General features: G+C 37.6%; 1 protein-coding gene across 1 annotated transcript in view; it reads left to right on the top strand.

Annotated features, from left to right (window-relative positions):
- TUT7 (terminal uridylyl transferase 7) overlaps positions 1-18,457 on the top strand; it is a 67,295-nt gene extending 48,838 nt beyond the window's left edge. Inside the window, exons 23-29 of the mRNA XM_060155365.1 lie at positions 1,192-1,239; positions 1,326-1,417; positions 2,756-2,871; positions 4,010-4,335; positions 6,498-6,574; positions 6,940-7,003; positions 17,439-18,457. Of these exons, the coding sequence (XP_060011348.1) occupies positions 1,192-1,239; positions 1,326-1,417; positions 2,756-2,871; positions 4,010-4,335; positions 6,498-6,574; positions 6,940-7,003; positions 17,439-17,506 (791 nt within the window). The 3' untranslated portion in view covers positions 17,507-18,457. The remainder of the gene's footprint in view (positions 1-1,191; positions 1,240-1,325; positions 1,418-2,755; positions 2,872-4,009; positions 4,336-6,497; positions 6,575-6,939; positions 7,004-17,438) is intronic.
- Positions 18,458-22,119: the final 3,662 nt, after the last annotated feature.

Raw genomic sequence — 22,119 nt, 5'->3', positions numbered from 1 at the left:
CAGGGGACACGGTTTTGAGCCCTGGTCAGGGAAGATCCCACATGCCGCAGAGCAACTAAGCCCGTGCGCCACAGCTACTGAAGCCCACACACCTAGAGCCCGTGCTCCGCAACAAAGAGAAGCCACCGCAAAGAGAAGCCCGTGCACTGAAACGAAGAGTAGCCTCCGCTCGCCACAACTAGAGAAAGTCTACACACAGCAACGAAGACCCAACGCAGCCAATAAATAAATAAATAAATAAATAAATAAATAAAATTCTAACACAAGCCATTTGATTAAAAAAAAAAAGATCATACAGGAGTCTTTTTTTTGGCTGCATTGGGTCTTCGTTGCGCATGCAGGCTTTAATTGTGGCGAGCGGGGGGCTACTCTTCGTTGAGGTGTACGGGCTTTTCATTGCAGTGGCTTCTCTCATTGCGGAGCATAGGCTATAGGCACGTGGGCTTCAGTAGTTGTGGCTCGCGGGCTGTAGAGCACAGGCTTAGTAGTTGTGGTGCACGGGCTTAGTTGCTCCTCAGCATGTGGGATCTTCCCGGACCAGGGATCGAACCCGTGTCCCCTGCATTGGCAGGCAGATTCCTAACCACTGCACCACCAGGGAAGTCCCAGGAGTCTTTATATAAAGCTTTTACTGGAAATGGAGATCCAGATAGCCATTGGTATGCTACTGGGACAGGTGTGTGTGTCTGTGTGTGTTTTCATTTATCTTATGTTTTATGAGCTTCATGATGAATTATTTTCTAAAATGATGTTTTAAAGGCTGTTAATTAACAGGAGCATTCAGTACTAAAATGTTTTAAATATATTTGTGACTTCTATATGCCTCTAAAACTAGCATGATTAGGTAATATCAGACTAATACATCTTCTCCAAACAGTATTTTGTTGTTCAAAATGAAGCACCTTCTCATAATATGAAGGACTCTTTAAGGATTCAAATATAAAGCAATACCCTCTTTTCTGATGGATACTTTTGGGGGAAAACTTGCCTTATATTTAGGAATATATATATATATATTACTTAGTTGTATTATAGACTTAAAACTCATTAAAAAGGCAGTCATTTAATACTTTTATTAATGATAAAGTATGTAACACTTTCTTCTTGTTATATAGACCTCACTTAATGTATGAATACTGGTATTTCCTATTTGATTATCTTTTTATGTTTTCATTAATTTTCTTTACTTAGATCCATTTGATTTGAATCATAATCTTGGAGCTGGATTATCAAGGAAAAGTAAGTTATTACTTCGTTTATAAATATTAATGCCATCTCTTTTACTTTTAATCCCTCCAATTGAGCCTTTACTCTTTTCTCCTTAGTGACAAATTTTATAATGAAAGCATTTATAAATGGGAGAAGAGTATTTGGTATTCCAGTCAAAGGATTTCCAAAGGACTACCCCTCAAAAATGGTAAGTTTTGGAAATACAAAAAACCAATTCTAAAAGCCATTTAAGCACCTAATTTGTATACATTACTTCAATAGTAATCTAAATACTCTGGAAGTTTGGTGAGTCTAGCTAAGATAAAAACCTTTTAATAAACATCCCTGTTTTGAAGCCATTTATCAGGAGAACAGGAAGAGATAGCCAGAAGTGGAGTTTGGGTGGGAAAATTAATAATTTTGTCGCTGCTGCTTTTCGTCGGTAACACACATTGGTGGCACTGCTGTTCCACCAAGCATTCAGCTCCATACCAGCCTCTGCAAACCCAGTTTGCACATATCTAAGGACATCCCCCACCCCCTCATATGACGTCTAGATTTTTCCAGTCTGCTTGCAAAGAGTAATAAATCCCTTAATGGGACAAGAGAGAGTCAGTGCTGCCTGTGCTAAAGATCTGTCTGTTCTCATATAACCTAATAATCAGGTTTTTATGGAACCACACTCATTAAAAACAAAACAGAACTGCATTATAAAAATTCATTTCAGTGAGAGAAAACGGGAAGGGGTTAGGAACTAGAGAGTTTTATGTTAAAAACAAAGGGTTTTTTTTTCCTGCATTAATTTTCTTAATAAAGACTTTTTAAATGAACCTTAAGTTATTGGGTGTATAAGCATGTTCAGCATTTGATTACATCTCTACATCTAGTTTTTGCTAGATACTGCTGTGGTGGTCTTCTACACCAGTGCTTTTGAAACTTGTTCAAACAAATCACCTGGGGATTTTGTTAAAATGTAGGTTCTGATTCAGGAGGTCTGGAGTGGGGCCCAAGACGGTATGTCCTACAAGCTCCCAGGTGATGCCACTTCTGCTGGTACCCACCTTAATTTTGGTGGCAAAGAGGCTAGAGTCCAGACCATTGTCTTTCCTTTCCTCTGATATTTTCCTTCAGAAGCCACAACAAAGCAACAGCACATAGCTTCTTTCTTTTTAGGTTTTAGCCTTTTCATTTTATGAGAAAATGAAGTCTTTGTACCTGGCCTCAGCTTCCCCCAAGTCCTAGGAAGCTGACTCACAGGGATGTGTAATGCTTTTGTTCAGAAGTGTGGAAGGGAACAAGCTACCTTTATGGTTAAACAGTGTTCTGCATGACGAATAGTAATAAACAAAAATGAATTTAGGTAAGCCTATCCTGAATTAGACCTCTTAATGGTTTTAGATTTTGGAGTTAAGCAATATAATAATAACTATTAAAATTAATATATCGATGTTGGTATGTCAGTGAGATTCCTGATTGATATTGGTTAGTTTTTGTGTTTGGATCTCATATTAATAGTTCAGATTTTTATGTATTTATATTCTGCTAGGAGTACTTTTTTGATCCAGATGTGCTAACTGAAGGCGAGCTGGCCCCAAATGATAGATGTTGCCGAATTTGTGGGAAAATTGGACACTTCATGAAGGACTGTCCTATGAGGAGAAGGTAAGCAGATATTCAAAAGGGGTGGTTTTGTTTTTGTTTTCTTGCTGTACCAGTTTTTAAATGAGGTTCTGTTGTAACAGAAAATAAACTTGTATTAAATCCAGCAGTTCTCAGATAAATTTGAGCTTTTTTTACCACGAAAATGAAGTGATTTAAAACACGGCTTTAAGTGCAGATGACTAGGATTAACTAGGGTGTACAGGAGACAGTCTTCCAGGCCCGGTCACCTTTCCTAATTTGGGGCACAGCCCTAATCATCACTTGATCATTTGGTTATCACACTCTCCAACAGGGATATAAGAACAAAAGAGGAAACTGAAATTCTTCCCTTTTACAGCAGTGAGGAGTTCAGAATCATTTCAGTCAATGAAAAGTAAAATGGTTTTTTTTTTTTTTTTTAGGATCTCAATTACACTTCTGTGTACAATAACTGGGGTGTACTTAATAATTGCTATGGTGACCTACTCAGTTTGGGCCCCATGCTTTCTTATGATAATGATTGCAGGAGGGCAGAGCGGGACGTAGGTTAGGTTGCTTGCTTGGGACACATTCTTGTTTTGGGGTGGTGGTGGTATTTTTAACTGGACGATAATATTCTCATTTAAAAACTTGCCACTTAAAATAAGTCACCATCTGGAATTCAAGGCTCTTATTTAGTACTTTATTTTTATTCAGATAATAGTCACTGATCATGTAGGTCAAGGAAGAAATAATTTTGACAGTTTAAGAACATAAATCTCCTTATAACCATTGTTTCCTTGTGAACCTAAAGTTTCATGTCTCAAGTTTCCAGTGCTGGTAAAGAATGCTCATGGGCCAGAAAGGTTTAAGAAATCACTCCAAGGATAATTTGAGTTTCATTGCATCAGTATCAGAGTAGGTATTAAATTAAGGAGTTCCACTAGTTGCTGGTTTTACAGCACTAGAGTACTTGTGAAAATGAAAAAAACTACACCCTTAAGCCCTGAGGTTGCTTCTTAATCAACTTAAATTGTTAATTGATCAACTTAAATTGTTAAATTCTTGTTTTTCCCTCTGATGCCGCCTATATCTGGTTGTCTCCTAAACCTGAAGTGGTCTTAGGAATTTATTTAGGTTTTTGTTCAGATTTTTCCTACTAATATTATATCTTCTACAGAGTGAGGCGACGGCGAGATCAGGAAGATACACTGAACCAAAGATACCCCGAGAACAAAGAGAAAAGAAGCAAAGAAGACAAAGAAATTCAAAACAAGTACACAGAGAGGGAGGTATCAACAAAAGAAGATAAGCCCATGCAGTGCACACTTCAGAAAGCCAAGCCAGTGAGAGCAGCTGTTGACCTGGGGAGAGAGAAAATTCTCAGGCCACCAGTGGAAAAATGGAAGAGACAAGACGACAAAGACTTAAGAGAAAAGCGTTGTTTTATTTGTGGAAGAGAAGGGCATATTAAAAAGGAATGCCCACAGTTTAAAGGCTCTTCAGGTATGCACACCCATCACACCTTGATGTTTGCACTCACATCTCAAGGGAAATCTCTTTTTTAGAGTTCTTAACTATTTTATTTATATTTATTTCTTTAACAGATCTATTTACTGGAAAAGATTTTGTTTTTAAGAAGGTGAACCCACCTCTCCTGCCTTTACTTCTGATCCTCTCTATGTCTTGAACACTTATTGCTGGTTTTTTGAGAGGCTTATCAGAGTCATTTGGTTGACTTTTCTGATAAGATTATCAGTGAATCGAAGACCTGGTAATCCCCAGTACCTAAAAAATGTAACCTAAGTGACCAGAAAACAAGCTACCACTTGAGCTTTGCTACTCAGTGTGTGCACTTTTGAAATGGAAGCGCTGCAGGGCCACTGGGGGAGTGATCTCAGGACACCATACAGTGCATGCAGGAGCCGCTTGTATCGTTGTTTAAATACATGTGCGCACAGGCCTAGAAAGGGGACTAGAAGTAGAAGGGTTACACAGTTAATGGTGTCTCTACCTGCAGCGGATTGTCTTTGCATTTCATCATTTTAATAATTTTCTGCAGTGAGCATGATTATTCTTATGATGAGGAAAAATATATTGATACTATCAGTCCATAGTTGAAAATCATCCACAGATCTTGCCCCTTTGAGTTGTCAGATCTTAATCCACTTTTTCTATTAAATGGGTGAAGTGTCCGTTATGGGCATCTTTTTAACAGACTGTTAAGAGTAAGCGTTCTTTGTGTGGGGGGGATAAGTTATGGTTTACAAAGCAGTTTATACGCTCTCACTTTCTTTTCTCAGAACAAACCTGTGAAAGTGGATGAAATTTGATTAGCATGGAAATGAAACCCTGAGAAATAATGTTTTTGATTAAAGTGGTAACCCTGTTCTTGTCCTCGATTGTAAATGATGTTTATGTGCAGCATAAAAAAATGTCAGCACTGACAATTTCCTTAAAATACTCACTCTAGTCCTTGTTGTTCCTGGAACACTAATACCTCTCTTCCATTCTATGATATCATATCAGCAATATAGTATCTCTTTTTCTTAAGGTAGAAACTTTTTAGATCAGCTAGCCTTATTTTTTTTAAATGAGCTTTATATGAAAAGAAGTATATTTTTAAATTGTTTCCATTATTGATTTTAAAATAGGACTTAAATGTTTATGAATGTTACAGCTTCAGCTTGTCCTACTTCTAAGGAATTCAAACTTTTTTGCCCTAACAAGGGATGTATACCAGAATAAAATGATCTTCTTTTATAATTATAAGAGGTAAAATGTTTAAAAGAAATTAAAAGCAATAGCTAACATTCATTGAGCACTTATGATGGGTAATTTCATCTCATTTTCACCACAGCCCCATTAAATGTGGTATTATTGATATCTCCAGTTTACAGATGAGGGAACTATAAACGGTATAGATAAGATGTAATATAGTCTCACCAAAATTCCTTTTGTAGGCTACCCTTCAGAAAACTCAGGTTTTGTGTTTACTCAGAGCAGGAGCATTGCGTTCCTCTTCGGTACAAGAGTGGTGAAGGAATGCCCCTGTCCTCCCGCAGCTTGGATGATCTCTTCTTTCTAGCTAGTAGCAAGTTTTAAGTTGCCTACTAGTGAATCTCTCAAAATAGTTAGAGCAGGGAATTCCCTGGCCATCCAGTGGTTAGGACTCGGGGCACTTTCACTGCTGTGGGCCAGTCTGTGGTTGGGGAACTAAGATCTGACCAAAATTTTTAAAAAAAAGTAGTTAGAGTGGTGATTCTGGCTGCCTAGGGGGCAGTAGCAAATCAAAGAGAGATGGGATATCCTGGGGCAGGGATGGTGTATTATCAAAGCTACGGAAAGCACTAGAATCTTGGTTTCTTCAGACTGCAGTGTTTTCACATTAAATCAAGTAGTCATAATATAAAAGTAAAATAAAAAGGGGAGGAGTGGGGCTAGAGTATGGTGAATTTCCTCCAAGAGCAATTAAAAATAATCAGCTTCTTTCTGTCTAAAAATTATGTTGCTCCCTCTCATTTCTTCCAATATGTTATTATTTTGTCCACACAGTATACTGAGTAGAGTTTCTGTCATATCAACAGAAAATCATTCTGTGAAAGTTTGAAACAGGGCTACTACTTTGGATTTAAAGTAGGAACAAAAAGTGCTGATTTCTTTCTCAGGTCTGTCTAAATCTGATTGTGTATTTGGATCCCCTTCTTCACCTAGCCCTTTGAGACCAACTGGCACATTTGTTCAGGTAAACCTAGCTCAGGCCTGAGCAGGAAACCCTCCCATCCTCTGTCTCTCCTGCAAACACGTACTGAGTGCTAGCAGCTCTGTGCCAGGTGCTCGGAGGTGCTGGGCTGCCCCAGGCCCTCCCTGTCTCCATCCTCGTGGCTCCTCTGCTCTGCCCGAGGCACAGGTTGTGATGAGCTTGCTGTGCACCAGCTCACCGGGTGTGCTTTAAGGGGTCCTGCAGATGTGTCTTGCTTGTTGATTAACTTGCAAAGTTCTGCCACCCACATGCCTAATTTCAGCTCTCCTTGGATTTAGTTACAGTTTTCAGGCTGTTTCGGATGCTGTTCCTTTCGACTTTGTAAACCAGTCTATTTCGTTTTTTAGGCAGTGCTTTTACATGAAGACCAAAAGAAACAAAAAACATCTATATTTTTGAGTCCCCAGTCAGGTATGTGGGTTTGAAAAAAAAAATGTGTTATTTTATTTACTGCATAGTGTACCACATGCCTTTTGAGGCACTTCCTTTGAATAAGTGGTTTTAACAGGGATTGGACATCAGAATCACTTGGGGAACTTTTAAAAATACAGCTACCCTGCCCCCACCTTCATTTCTTTTTTTTTTCCTTTTTGCGGTACGTGGGCCTCTCACTGTTGTGGCCTCTCCCGTTGCGGAGCACAGGCTCCAGACGCGCAGGCTCAGCGGCCATGGCTCACGGGCCCAGCCGCTCCGCAGCATGTGGGATCTTCCGGGACCAGGGCACAAACCCGTGTCCCCTGCATCGGCAGGCGGACTCTCAACCACTGCGCCACCAGGGAAGCCCAACCTTCATTTCTTAAATCAGATGCTTCAGGGGCTAGGCTTAGGCCTGTGTATTTTTTAAATGTTCTAGGTGATTCTTATACCATCCTTGAGTAGGAACCATAGTCTAGTTATTTGTTCCTCTTCTATACTTTTTGTTTCTGCTTTGAAATTGCCACTGTCTTGTCAGCAGTGTATTCTCCTCATGGAGATTATTTACCATGCACCAAAGTAAGGAAAGAAAGTAATCATTGACCTGAACACTCTCTCTCTCAGCTGCGTCATTTATTCATTCCTTCAACAAATATTTATTAAGCCACACCTCCCACCCACCCGCCCCCTCTAAGTTCAGGGTGTGGGCCTAAACACTGAAGATACAGCAGTGAATCAGCAAAGCCCCTTCTCTCATTTACTCTGCATTCTTGTCAGAAGAGAGACAAATATTTCATGTGGGACAGATGCTAAGAAATATAAAGCAGGAAAAGGGAAAGAGAATGTTGGGAGGGAGGAGGCCTCTCTGATAGAGTAACATTTAAGCAGAGAATCAAGTGAAAGGAAGAGGCAAGCCAAGAGGAAATTGGAGTTAGACTCTTACAACAGAGCTGAGAACAGTTTTGTCCTGAGTGGGTGACACTAAGTGGGATGAGGGTGAGGAGGGTTGGTTGGAGGGGAGGTCAAGGGTATACAAGTGTGGGTCGTGCAGCTCCTTCAGCAATGGTAGGGATGGGATTTTTATCTCTACATGAGATGGGCAACTGTTGGAAGGTTTTGAGCAAAGAAGTGGTATTATCTGAATTGTTTTAAAAGGTTCATTATGCCGTGAGGAGGCAAGGGTGAAAATTCAAACCAACAGGGAGGCTCCTGCTACAGTTCAGGGGAGAGTGGAGGACGGCTTAGATGTAGGTAGAAGGGGTGGAGGAAGTGAGGACTGCTAATGTTCTGGAGACTTTAAAGGTAGCGCCAACATGATCTGTTGATGGGTTAGATGATAAAGCATGACAGAAAATCATGAGATTTTGAGAATCAGAGTAGACATTGTGATTTTTGCTCTGAGCAGCTAGAAGAATGGAGTTTGAATTTCCTGTGCCGGGGAACCGTCAGGGAGAACAGATTATGGGGAGAAATAGAGTTCGGTTTTAGACGTGTAAGTTTTAAGATATTGGGTAGAATATCTTAATATCTTAGATATTAATATCTTAGATAATCTTAATATCTTAGATATTAAGATAATCTTAATATCTTAGATAATCTTAGATATTGGGTAGAGATGTTGAGTAGCCAAGTAGATATAGGAGCCTGGCATTAAGAGCAAAATCCAGGCTGCAGATACAAATTTGAGCATGCTCAGTGTATAATAGACGGTAGTTAAGTCCTGGGTCTGACTGCGATCACTTAGAAAAGAGAAAAAGCATGTAGAGGCTCAGGCAAAATAAACCAAGGAGACACAGGAAAAATGGTTCATGGGGAAGGAGAAGCAGCCAGTTGGGTCCCGGAGTCCAAATGGAGAAAGTGCCTCAAAGAGGGAGAATTGACTTCATGCAAATTGCTGCTCATAGGTCTGTGCACTGAAGACTGAGAATTCAGCATTTTATTTGGCAACACAGAAGTCACTCACTGTGACTTTGAAAAGAGCCATTTCTTTGGAGTGGAGGGCAGAAAAACCCTGATTGTAGAGAGTTGTGGTGAGAAGTGCTAGAAGAACTGTAGGCTGCTTAACTTCAGCTGTGGGTTAGTGCCAGGTGGGGTTAGTGCCCCATCCCCACCCAGGCCCCAGGCCTAAGGAAAGATGCTAAAAGGGAGGGGGAAATGGGAGGCTGTGAAGGCCTTCTCTTTCTCTTTCTTTCTCTCTCTCTAATCTTCAATAAAGTAGAGTTAAAGGAGGAACATTCTATAAGCAAATAGAGCATGTGTACTCTTTTTAACTTGATTGTATAGTTGATGAGAAAAGTTAAGTTTTTGAAATTTTAAAGCTTCCTTGATATAACCTGACATTTTTATATATAATGTAAAACAAGCCACATATTTTATGCTCAGCTTTTACATATTGTGTCTTATTGCTAATGTGCAAAGAATGTTTGCTTTTAGATTGGAGAGGTGCCTGTGTTAGTTTACAGAGTGTGAAGAGGCTAATCTGTATCTACCATCAGGTGTCGGTTTCTGAGAGATAGCGCTCTCAGAGCCTCAGCAGCCTCCAGAGTCCCACCGTAGAGAGAACTCTTCCCAGCTTTCACCAAACCAGGCTGAAATAAGCCAGGGCACAGTGATCTCACCCTGGGAAAGCTGAGAGCTCCAGGCAAAGAGTATTTGGTTGTTTCTACTTTGAATGTTAACAAGAGAAAAATTAATTGAATTATTAAATTATTTAAGTACTTCTGTTTCTGTCAGTACCACGATGATTTATCTCCAGTATATAAAATGATCTACATAGAAGTAGGCATTTATTTTTATGATATGCTAATTTTACAGTTGGGTTTTTTTTTTAATGATTGGAAAAAACATTTGAAATGGCATCAAATCTCTTTACAATCAAAATTTAAAAGGCCTGAGTATTGAGGTTGGTGTGCACAGTGAGGTAGAACAACTCAAAGAGAAACAGAAATCTTCAGAGAATTGCCACCCTTACCCAATAGGGGAATATGGTGTCCATGAAAGGTAAAGACATAGGAGACTCTGTAAGAACAGGCGAGAGCAGCTCTTTCCTGGGAAGGTCTTGTAATTGCTGTCAGTGGAATGCATGGACTTAAAAATAAGAAAAGTTCTACGGGAAAACACTCAAAATGAAATTGTGTGAAAAGAGAATGGGGCCTATCGTGAGAGGATTTGATTGACAATGGCAGCAGCCATGAAAGATGGATGAGATTGACAGGCTGCCTCTGAAAGCTACTTCAACAGATGAAAGTGTTTGGGAAACAGACTCCACTGCAGTTTGTGGGATTGTTTCCCGTAGATCCTCTGAGAGTTTGAGGATCACAAGGTTACCAGATGTAAGCAAGGCAAAAGAGCGTTGTTTTTACAAGCTTCAGCCTTGAACAGGCATTTCCAGAACATTTTACATAAGAAAATACTGATCCTTGCTTAGTTGAGATATTTGTTTTGCCAAGGATAAGGTGTTTCTGAATATCGGCTTTGCCATCAGATCGCATGGTGTGATTTCTAGCTTTGTGATCTTATCCTCCACTTCCTTCAGTTTCCTCATCTGTTACAAGGGGATAATAGCACTACTATCACTTGCCTGGTATGGCTGTTGAGAAACCCTCATAAAAGCACTTAGAACAGTAGCTGCATGCAGCGAGGGCGGAGGTTGACAGGGGGTGCTGATGGGGTTGATATTCCCGCAGGGCATCTGTCGGCATTGCTTCTGCTAAAGGCTTTACACATCTTGAGAGTAAAACTTTATAATTGTATAATTGTTTAAGTGGGGGAGAAATACAGATATTAGACATATGCCTAGAAATGGCATTACCAATTGACAGTAAGTTAGGATTTCAATAAATTTTCTTCTGAGTAAAAGACTTACATATTTATAAATCTTTTGAATAACTGTAAAACTTTATTTTTTTCCTGTAGTAAGTTTATTACAATAAATAGGTTTACTTTATACCAGAAAAGAAAACATAGGTGGTTAAAATTTATCCTTTCCAATAAATTAAACTTCAAGTTTAATTTATTGACAACTGTTAATACTGTCAAATTTACCCATGGTAAATTTATACAAGTTATCTATGTTGTTATAGATGTGAAATATGTCTCAACTGTAAGTAGTATTAAGTTTCCAAAAAGCTCTTCCTTTTCACAGGCTTATTTATCTGTGATGCACGGGTAGTTTCCTAACAAGAGCCTGCTGGTGTGGACAGCCCCTGCTCTCACACATCAGTTATATTGACCTTAGAAGAAATTAGCTGCTCTGAGCTCCAGATGTCACATTTATAAAATTGGCAGTAGCACCATCTGTGTCATCGGGTGCTGAGAAGATTAAAGCACCCATTCAGTAGTAAGCACTCAACCAAGTTCTCTTTTCCTCTCCTGATACCTCCCTCCATTCCTTTCCACTAAGCTACGTATAGTTCTTAACTCTCAAATGTGATAGTAGTAGATAGAAAATTCCATGAATTTCCTTGATCTTCATTGTGTCCTCCCTCCTGCACATACACACAGCCAACACAGTGCCTTAGATATTCAGTAAGTTTGGAAGAATAATCAAGAATACGAGTGTTAAAATCAGACTTACTTGAGTTTGAAATCCAGCTCAGTCATTTACTAGCTGCATTACCTCTGTCGAGTTATCGAACCTCTCAGTGCCTCAGTTTCCTTGTCGATAAATTGGGGCTGATATCTCACAGGGCAATTGTAAGGATTAATTTCATATATGTAAAGCCCTTAACACAGCATCTGGCACACATCACTCAATAAATTATTACTACTCTTATTACTGTGGTTAACGCAAAGTCTCCAACCATGCTGTACTTCTCTCTAACTTCTAGGACGAATATATAATGGAAATTTTTAACAAAACAGGAGTATGTGGAGATTGGAGAACCATAGTCATAAACTGTTCAGTATGAGAATCTCAGAAAACTAACATTTTTCTATTTCTTAATCCTCTACCGTTTTTGCAAAGAAAATTACTTTTCCAAAGAAACTACCTCTGTCTCTTCGTTTATTCCATTTTAATCCCAGGATTTGAAATCTTAAAAATTGGAGATACTGTAAGAGATTGGTGCATATCTTTTCTCCTTCATGATGATGTATACTTTTTTCCTTAACCAGAATGTTAAAGCCTACTTATTAAAAACAAAAACACAGTTCTCTTTATGATAGTAAATTTAAAATAATAGAAGCACTTTTTAGAAACCATATGGGGAGATCTTAGTATCAGTGAATATAGATCATTCTTTTTCATACTCTTCTTGATATTCCAGTATATGAATATACATTATTTATTTAACCATTCCTTATTAATGAGCTAGCTCTTTTCAAACATTTGTTATGTCAGTGTCTTCAAAACTTTTTTGCTCGCATACTCTCCCCCAAAATGTTGAACCACCAATATATCTCCTTGTATGTGTTTAAGTTTATATCTCCATTTTTCATCATAATTGCAAAACATGTAATTTCTGGAGGTTTTTTGTAAATATTGGCATTTTAAAAACAAAACTTTTAAATCAAGCTTAAATGTATCAAATGAAATGTAAATATTATTGCAGAAATTTTACATCTTTTTTTTTTCCGCCTTGAATTCTTTTGTTTCACTTCCATGGAATTTTATCTTAAGATGGTACCTTTTTATCATATATATTTCAAGCGTTTTATTGACCAGCCTATCATACTTATCTGCAACAGAAGTGTTTATATAGATTGAATTTTTTTATATAAATTGAATTTTTAAGCTTTTTATTAAATCTCAAAGTGTAAACATTTCTTCTAAATTATTTTTATAGTTATAAGACTAATATAATTAGCCAAAACAAATGTTACAAATTTTGATTAAAATTTGCTTTTTATGTTTACTTACTGAAAATGACTGTCCTTTATTTAGATGGGATTTTTTTCCCCATGCATTCATTCAACTTTGGATCAGTACTACTTATTGCAGGACTGAAACAGTGAATCATTTCTGTTCCTAATCTTTTTGTTTTTATACTTGGTAAACATTGAGAAAACTCATTAGTCTTTATGATAGCAAATTAAAAGTAATAAGAAATACCTTTAGGAGTCTGGGAAGGGAAGATGTATTACAACAGTGCCACTCAGTTATTTTCATTCCTTTTTAATTAACTGACCAAAAATCACATAATAATGCATCATCAGAAATTATTTTGATGGTCATCAGCTATCAGTGTAATTTTATGAAAGCTAAAAATTTGGGTTTTTATTAGAGGCATTCACATTTTATCACAGATACCAGCATTCTATGTGCCTCCCTGCCTCCCAAAGTTTTTTTTTCACCCTGGGGCAATGTACCACATTAAGAGGTGGATGGTTAGATGGTATGCCTCTCTGTCTTGTGAAAGGGGAAAGAAAAAGTGGTGTGATTCCTGAGAACCAGCCCAAAGCCTGGGCCACAAAGGCATTCTCAGAAAGAACTCAGAAATTGAAGCACTGTGGTCAGCTCTCTGATTGCCCAACGAATACGTTAAGCACTTGTCCTGTTAAGCTATTCAGGAATACAAGTACCCAAGGTTGAAGACCACTGTTTAAACATTATAATGTATATTTGCATGTTTGTCTAGTTATTTCCTCAGGATAAATACCCATTTAGGAGGATAATAGGTTTAAAGGTATGCATGTTTCGACAGAGATACAATTAATGCCGTGTTGTGATTGTTGACAATCTCAGAGAGTCATTCACAAACTTTCCATACCCTCACTCCATTAGGGTAGTCCTTTTTTGCCAGTCTGCTTGAAGTTCTACTATTACCATTAAACACTAACATTTCCCATGTTCTCATTTGTATTTCTTCATGTTATATCTTTGTATTTTCGTTGAGGATTCATTTTTGTCTTTAGTTCTTTCTACTTAGAAATTCATTCATGCTTTGTCAAATGAGTTACAGTAGGCTTCGCCACTACCACCAGTTTATTATTCTTTCAGCCTCATTTATGATTTATTTTGCCATACATAACATTTGTTTGTTTGTTTTAGTAGTTTGATCTAGCCAGCTTTAGGGTAGTTTCAAGTCATGCTTACACAATTTTAAGAATTTCATGTTCTTCCCCCAGATTACATAAAAATTCATATTTTATTTCTAGCAGTTTTATCTTTTTTTGTGGCCACACCATGCGGTATGTGGGTTCTTAGTTCCCAACCAGGGATCGAATATGTGCCCCCTGCACTGGAAGTGTGGAGACTTAACCACTGGACTGCCAGGGAAGTCCCATAGTTTTATCTTTTTACATGTGAATTTTATATATGAAGTTTCTTCAGATATGATGAGATTTTGTGTGTATATGTGTATATATATATATATATATATATATATATATATAGGACTACATGTTTAAGTGATGCAGTAATAAAACTATAAGTACTATTCTTAGAAAAGAATGGTTTCTTAACATTTTGGGGAAAAATTTTTTTAAAGGTACAGATAATATAACAACTACCCATCTACTAGAGAATTGGCGTTATTTTTTCACATTTTCTTTTCAATCATTTGTTAATAAAAGGTTAAGATGGTGACTACCCCAGGCCCATTCTGTCTGTCATGTCCCCCTCCATCCCAGAGGATCCATTATTATGACTTCAGGTACCAGTTCTTTTTAAGCCCTTACTTATGTATCCTTTAATATACGTATCCTTGGTGAATATTTAAATTTAAATGACATATCACACTGTATAATAAGAATGTTCTACAACCTGCTTTTTTATATCTATTTAACGAAATTACTTTGAAATTTATATATGTTGTTGTATATAGATTTAGCCTCTTTCTTTACAGTATTGCATCATACAAATACAGAATATTTTATGTAGCCATTACCTGGTACGTGAACATTTAGATTACCTCTGATTTTTTCCTATTATAAACAGTGTTGTAGTGATCATTCTTGTGTGAGTCTTCTTGAGCATGTTTTAGAGATTCTATAGGGTTTGAGTACCTAAAAGTCAAATTGTTGGGTCATAGCGCATTTTCATATGTGCATATGTGCCTTTTCAGTTTAGTTAGATACTGTCGTATACCCTCTTATTGGTTGAAACAATTATCACTCCCACCAGCAGTTTTTATTCTTACAAATCTGATGAGTGAAAAATACTTTGGTGTTGTTCTAATGGGTATTTTTTTGACTCTGGTGATGCTAAGCACCTTTTTCTATGTTTACTGGCCAGTTGGAGTTCCTCTTCTATAAATGGTCTGTTCAGATCATTTGCCCGTTTTCCTGTTGCATTATCATTTCCTTAATAATTTACAAGCGTTCTTCATTCTGAATACTGAGCATTTATTATTATATACTTCCTTAATATCTTCCTCCAGTATGTCTTGTCTTTCACCTTGTATCTATTGCCACTTCAGTTTTTAATTTTGAGATAATCAGATGATTGGTTTTCCCTGATTAGTTTTCATGGACATGTGATTCATGATTTTAGGGTTATCTTTCAGAAATTCTTCCCTAGCCTGAGGTTATAAAGATATACAACTGTATTTTTTTCTATTAGCTTTAAAACCTTATTTTTCCTATTTAGATCTTTAATCCATCCGAAGTGTGTGTAGAATATGAGGTGCAGTGATCTAAATTTTTGTCCTTCAAGTGAAAAGCCTGTCCTCAATACTTTGTGCAGTTCAGAATATCAAAGATGTGTATTTTTGACCAGTAGACACTCCGTGGTATAAATATGGTATTTATACACAAGCAGAGTACTTTGAATCTTCCTGACATAGCACTCATTTTTCACTGTGAGTTGACTATCTAGATGTCCTGCTTCGAAAAGTTTGCTTTTGGTGGGCATAAGTTTATATTTGCATACTTAATATTTTGGCTTTGGACATTTTAGAAAGTATAGTTTAAGCAAAATGAAAATAAAACCATTTATACTTGTCCCGTTCTAGAGCATTAACTATTGTTTAGGTTTTGGAGGTAAAATCTTCCCAGCTTTTTACATCAGTGTAATGATAATAGTTAGCATTTATTGAGTACTTTCTATGTGCCAGTTTCAGTTGCTTTACATGTATTAATTAATTTAATCGTCACAATAACTCCAAGGGGGTAGGTGTTATTGCCCTTATTTTACAGATAAGGAAAATGAGGCGCCAAATAGCTGATTGGTAGGGTTTTTCCTTTTTTAATTTTTAGTTTTAATGGAAATATTATTCATGTGGTTTTATAAACTGCTTTTTTCATGTTATTAATTATCCTCTGCATACCTAATAATCCTATTTTGTTCATGATATACTTAGTCATATCACAAGTTCTGGACATTTGAGTTGTTTGCATACTTAAATTATTGTAAGGTTTGTATGAATATTCCTTTACCAAAATTTCTACCCACTTCCCTGTCCTTCTGCTTTTCCTTCAAACAATTTGGTGGTTAGGAATTGGTGTCTTGTTTGCATTTCTTTGATTACCCATTGATATTGAATATTTTTTTGTGCTGTCTTTTTCTCTTTCATATATTGCTTTTTCTTTCACCAGCTATCTATTGGTGTTCATCTTTTCTCTATTGATTTGTAACTTCTTTAGTACTAAGCATAGAAAGCCTTTTTCATAAATAAAATATAATGTGATGTACTTAGGAAACTCTTTCCCCACCCCAAGATTGTATAAATATTCACTACTTCTTATACTTTGACTCTCTTATATTTAATTCTATAATTCATTTGGAATTAGGTGGGGAGGAAAAGTATGATGTGAGGGAGGAAACTTATCTAACCCTTTTCTTCCAAAATTACTTATTTGACACAATACCAGTTATTGAACAATCCATACTTTCCCCCATTGATTTGAAATGTATATAATCAATGTGTATAACCTTTGTTATATACTACTTTCTTACAAGTAATCACTTAAGAATTTCTCAGTTTTCTTGCTTCGTTGATCTATTTGTTTAGACTCCAGAACAGAACTTATTAACTGTTCTGTGGTATGCATTTAATTAGCAGTCTTTATTTCTGTCCTTCACCTGTAAATATAATAAATTTCCTTTTTTTCTTTTAAATCAATGACTTATGGCTACAATATCACCATTCACAGCTTCGTGTCGTCAGAGTAATGACGCAAGATATATATTTCTGACCAAAGTATTCTTTGCAATCTATTCTGTTTGGTTGCAGATGCAGAGCAGAGCCTTTAAAAGTTCACCTGGCCTTCTGTACCAATATGTAAATAGTGAGCATGCAAATGTATTAAAATGATGTCACTCTAGCAACTCGTCTGCATTTAGAAAGAATGTGACGAGGCTTATGTTTAATAGATAATGTTCTATATATACCTTTTTACAATATATCTAGCCAAATTACTTGATTCAAAACAAGTGACCAGTATGAAAAGTTTCTGTGAATAATTAACAATAAGAAGTAATTGTATGGCGTTTACGATAAAGTGAGGCTTGTTTCATTTATGTTGGGTTTTGTTTTTTCCCCTCCTCTAGGTAGCCTTTCCAGTAAATATATGACTCAGGGAAAAGCCTCAGCGAAGAGGACCCAGCAGGAATCATGAGGGAAGGAAAATGCCGCACTCTAAATGGCCACTCAGGCGTTCCTATTCACTTTGAAAATTAGGTTCATTTCACAGGACACAGCAGCATAGATCAGGCTTCAACTTAACATTTAAGGGAAATGTCCGATTTTTTTTTTTTAACTTAATGAAATTGTTAATGAGGAAAAAAAATTTTTATATAGTCTTACCTACTACAAATCCCTGTAGATTTAAGGATTTTAATAGAAAGCCATGATGTATGTATTGAAGACAGGTTTAAAAAAAAAATGTAATTATGGGCCAGTATTCAGGAATACAATTTCATGCTTTTTAATTCTTTCAAAGCACACTAAAATTGGTGTGCTGATGAACTCCAAGTAAATTAATCCTTTTTTTCCCTTATAAATCCTTTTTGTTTGTTTGTTTTGAAGAGGGGAAATTATATTTATTGTTGTTGACTGAATCCTTGTGTGAAAGCGTGTCAAATATGTGTGAACTGCCACTACTGTATTTACGATTTACAAACCTTACTTTATTGATACTTGTAGAAGAAGTGATAACGTGAACATGAGTACCTATTTATGTGAGCCTTCCGTGGATGAGCAGTGCCACTGAGGGGCTTTTAGTTTTCTTCCCTCTCTAATTTTAAGTAAGTTGACATATAACTACTATGGTCATAAAAATGAAGTAAGGAAAACAAAAGAGTCCTGTTTGCTGCTAAAATCATTTTCAAAGGAAAAATGACAAAAGTAATTTTTACTTTTTATGATATTCAAAAATTAGGGTGGAGGACTTTTAAAATCCCTGATTATTAAAGAGGCTATCTCTGCCAATCATGAGTTTGATTGGTCTGACTGGAGCCCTCCTGGAACTGTTTCTCTAATTCACAAGCCCTTCAGAAGTAGTACATGGTCTAAACTATGCCTCGGTTTATTTATCATTTTGAAATAAAATCACATTTTCAACCTGTAACTATGTATTTCAACCTGTAATATGTATCCATATTACTTTCCACTGAGAGTCCTACATTTTCTGAGGAAACTAGGTCAAGGATTAAGGGCAGTACAGATCTGCTCCTCTTTATCCCGTGTTCCCTTTACATGTGCTCATTCGATCTGGTGTTTATTGACACCCGACGCCTGCCAAGTCCTGAGAGTGTGCCAGTAAGAGGCACAGATTTATGGGGGGTGAATGCATAGGAAGGGCTGCACGGCGTGCTTGCTGGGCAAACGTTCCCAGATAGAAGAGGGCTCAGAAAGTAGCACACCTTGTGTGCCCTTCTTTTAAACAAATTACTTGGAGACATTTTCCAGCTAAAAAAGAACCATATCAAAATTAACTTTAGAGGGGAGTTCCCTTTGGCTTAGTGGTTAGGATTCGGGGCTTTCACTGCTGTAGCCCAGGTTCAATCCCTGGCCAGAGAACTGAGATACTGCAAGCCACGCGGGGCAGCGAAAAAAAGAAAAAAAAAATGAACTTTAGAGTAGGGAAGTTGTGGTAGAAAGAATTAGGCATTATTCCTTACTCAGTTTTGAATGAACAGAAACTCATGAATTAACAAGTGAATTAATAAGCACCCTGGGCTAAAACTGCTCTACCTGACTTTCCTCGCTGCTCCTCTTTTCTTCTCTTGCCTTCGCACGTGAAAGTCGACTGGACACGTAATTCTTGTCACTTTCTTTGGAAAGACTGTTTATGGCATTCTGTTGTCTTCTGGCATAGTAACGAGACTGGGGCCAACCTGACTTTTGTTCCCTTATAGGTTTTATTTTTCTGCTTGGATGCTTCTGTGTTTATTTCTCCCTGTAACTTTTGTATCAGTGACATTTGTCTGAAACAAAAGTGAATCCAATGTCTCTCCCCACCTAAGGTTTTTTTTTTTTAATTTGAGAGAATATCTATATTCATAATTTTAGTTCTCAAAAATACTTTTGTCTATTCTCAAATGCCTCTCCCTATCATCTCTTTTCTTTCCGGTTAGGAAAGCTTGTCAAGTTTAACCTCCACGTGACTGGCTTGATTTTTAGTGTCATCCTCCTGTTTGCTCTTTCTAACATGAGGTTTGTTATTGCACTTGTACCTTCTTGAACTTACCTAACCCACCACCTTCCTTTTCCTCTCATTCTTTTAGTTTGTTCTTATTATCTTCCTTTTCATAGAAACCGTATTTTCATATATCCTTTGAAGAATGTTGAAAGTTTCCTACATTTTATTCTGATTTCTAAAGTAGATTCTGCCTAATGTATTTGATAGCTTTTTGATTTTCAGTTCGTCACACTGAATCAGTGGGACAGTGACTAGTATTTGCCAGCAGACCTGGATAATGTATTGCCCTTGGTTCTCTTCACTCCCTTTACTTGGATGCTGGTCACAGCCCCTTCTCAGCACCCCAGCTGGGGGACAGGAACATCTGCTCCATGCTGAGTCCAGTTTCCAGGGTGTGGCTATCTTGCAGATGCAGCTGGTCTGTCTCTTACAAGCTGCAAAAATGCCCCACCACCAGGGTTCTCCCTTCCTCTTTCTCTCAAGAACAAAAATATGAAATCCATTTTTTATACCCCCAATCTACACTTTTTAATCTCTTGCTCAGTGTGTACAGTAGCAGGAATGTGCACACTTAGAGATGTTATTAAATGTTCTCAGATAACTTCAGTTTATTCAAATACATATATATATTACCCTAGTGGAAAAAATCCTGGGTAGATAAGTCAGTAGGGTTCAGTATTACGGCAAAAAAAAATGTTGAAAAGCAAACAGAATTTAACAAACCTCCCTAAAATTGCAAAGATGTGCTCGGTACTTCTTTTTCTTTGAAAGCAGGCTTGTTTGGACAGCAGCAGTCAAGAATTTAGCACACTTTCCACTGAGTGGAATTCTAGGCTTAATTAGATTCTGGCTCTGCCATTATTCCAGCTGAGAGTGTGGCAAATCCCTCTGACCTTTTAGCAGTTCATTTTCCTTGCCTGTAAAATGGAAACCATACCTGCCCTTGCACAGTAGTGAGGATCAAGTGCGGTCTTACTAAGAAAACACTTTTTTAAATGTCTAGAACCCTGAAATTAAATCCTGAAGTGCAGTGTTGAACATTTCCCTATTGTAAGTTTTTAACCTATTAGTGGAAATCTAGAAGTGGTTACAGCTTGGGACCACTTCAACAGTCTCCACACACCCGCCTAACTTCAACACCACACAACAGCTGCTGCTCTGAGATAAAGGAGCACACATTTTTTATATAGTCATGAAGACACTTTCTTCTAACATGCCAGTTTCTTTCAGGGATCTGCACCATTTTCAAGTAACATTAGGTATGCCTGATCCACTGACAAGCAGATTACGTGGCTGAGCACATACATGCAGAACAGCCAACAAGTTAAAAACTGAGTAGTGTGTATTAAATAGAGGAAAGAAAGCTATTAGTCATACACAGGCTCCTCAATCAGAAAATTTAGGACTGGATTTTTTAAATAGTGTCTAAGGCACTATACTAAAGGGCTTGAGTTTAAGCATCATTTATAAAATAGCCATGCCAACGCTCCTCTGTGTGGCTCAAAGTAGTGAGGCTCCAATGAGATAATGTGCTCAAGGGTTCTTCTGAAACCTGAACAGTGCTACGCAACTGTATAACATTTTTTCAATAATTGATAAAAATACATGGCATCTTTTTTTTTACATTTTTATTAATAAACTTTATTTTTTAGAGCAGGTTTAGGTTCACAGCAAAATTGAGCAGAAAGTAGAGAGTTCCCTTATGGCCCCTGCAGCACACCAACCTCCACCACTGTCCACATCCTGTACCGGAGTGGGACATTTGTTACAATCCATGAACCTACATGGGCACATCATTGTCACCTGGAGTCCACTGTTTACATTAAGATTCATTCTTGGTGTAGCACATTCTGTGGCTTTGGACAAATGTATAATGACATTGTATCATATGAAGTATTTTCAAAATTCATGGCATCTTTGAATATCTATTACCAATTAGCACCGTTTATGGAGTGCTGCTGTGTGCTGTGCAGTCTTCCAAGAGCTTTTCATTTAATCTTCATATCTTTAGGAGACAAGGCATGAGAAGGAACGTGATCACCCACCTAGTCACAGATCACCACCTAGTCAAATCACCCACCTAGTTAAAGATGAAACCAAGAGACGATTCCACACTACCTCGCCTAATCCCACAGTTTCTTCTGTGCACAGCGGGGCTTGGAAAACAACTATTCTCTTACTGTCAATGCGATCGCGTCTAAGTAGCAGAGAGAAAATTACTTAACTAATTCTGAACTATCCAATCCTGTAGGCTCTAGAGGATGAAAGATAAACTGGGTTCTAATAAACACTTCACACTCCGCGCGTGGCGGGGAGCGAGAGGAAGCCCTCGCCCAGCCCAGCCCAGCATTTTAAAATAAAAATAAAAAACACTTCACTGATTAGTTCTTTCCACGTCAAAACACTGAGCAAGAATCCATCCTCCCCAGCAAGACTCCACACAACCTCCTCCTTCCTTTTTCCCTTTAGCATTTAGAAATGCCGCCTTTTTTTTTTTTTTTTGGTACGCGGGCCTCTCACTGTTGTGGCCTCTCCCGTTGCGGAGCACAGGGTCCGGACGCGCAGGCTCAGCGGCCATGGCTCACGGG

Source organism: Lagenorhynchus albirostris, chromosome 7, assembly GCF_949774975.1.
Source record: "Lagenorhynchus albirostris chromosome 7, mLagAlb1.1, whole genome shotgun sequence".
Classification (NCBI taxonomy): domain Eukaryota; kingdom Metazoa; phylum Chordata; class Mammalia; order Artiodactyla; family Delphinidae; genus Lagenorhynchus; species Lagenorhynchus albirostris.
This window is presented reverse-complemented; position numbering and strand designations above follow the sequence as displayed.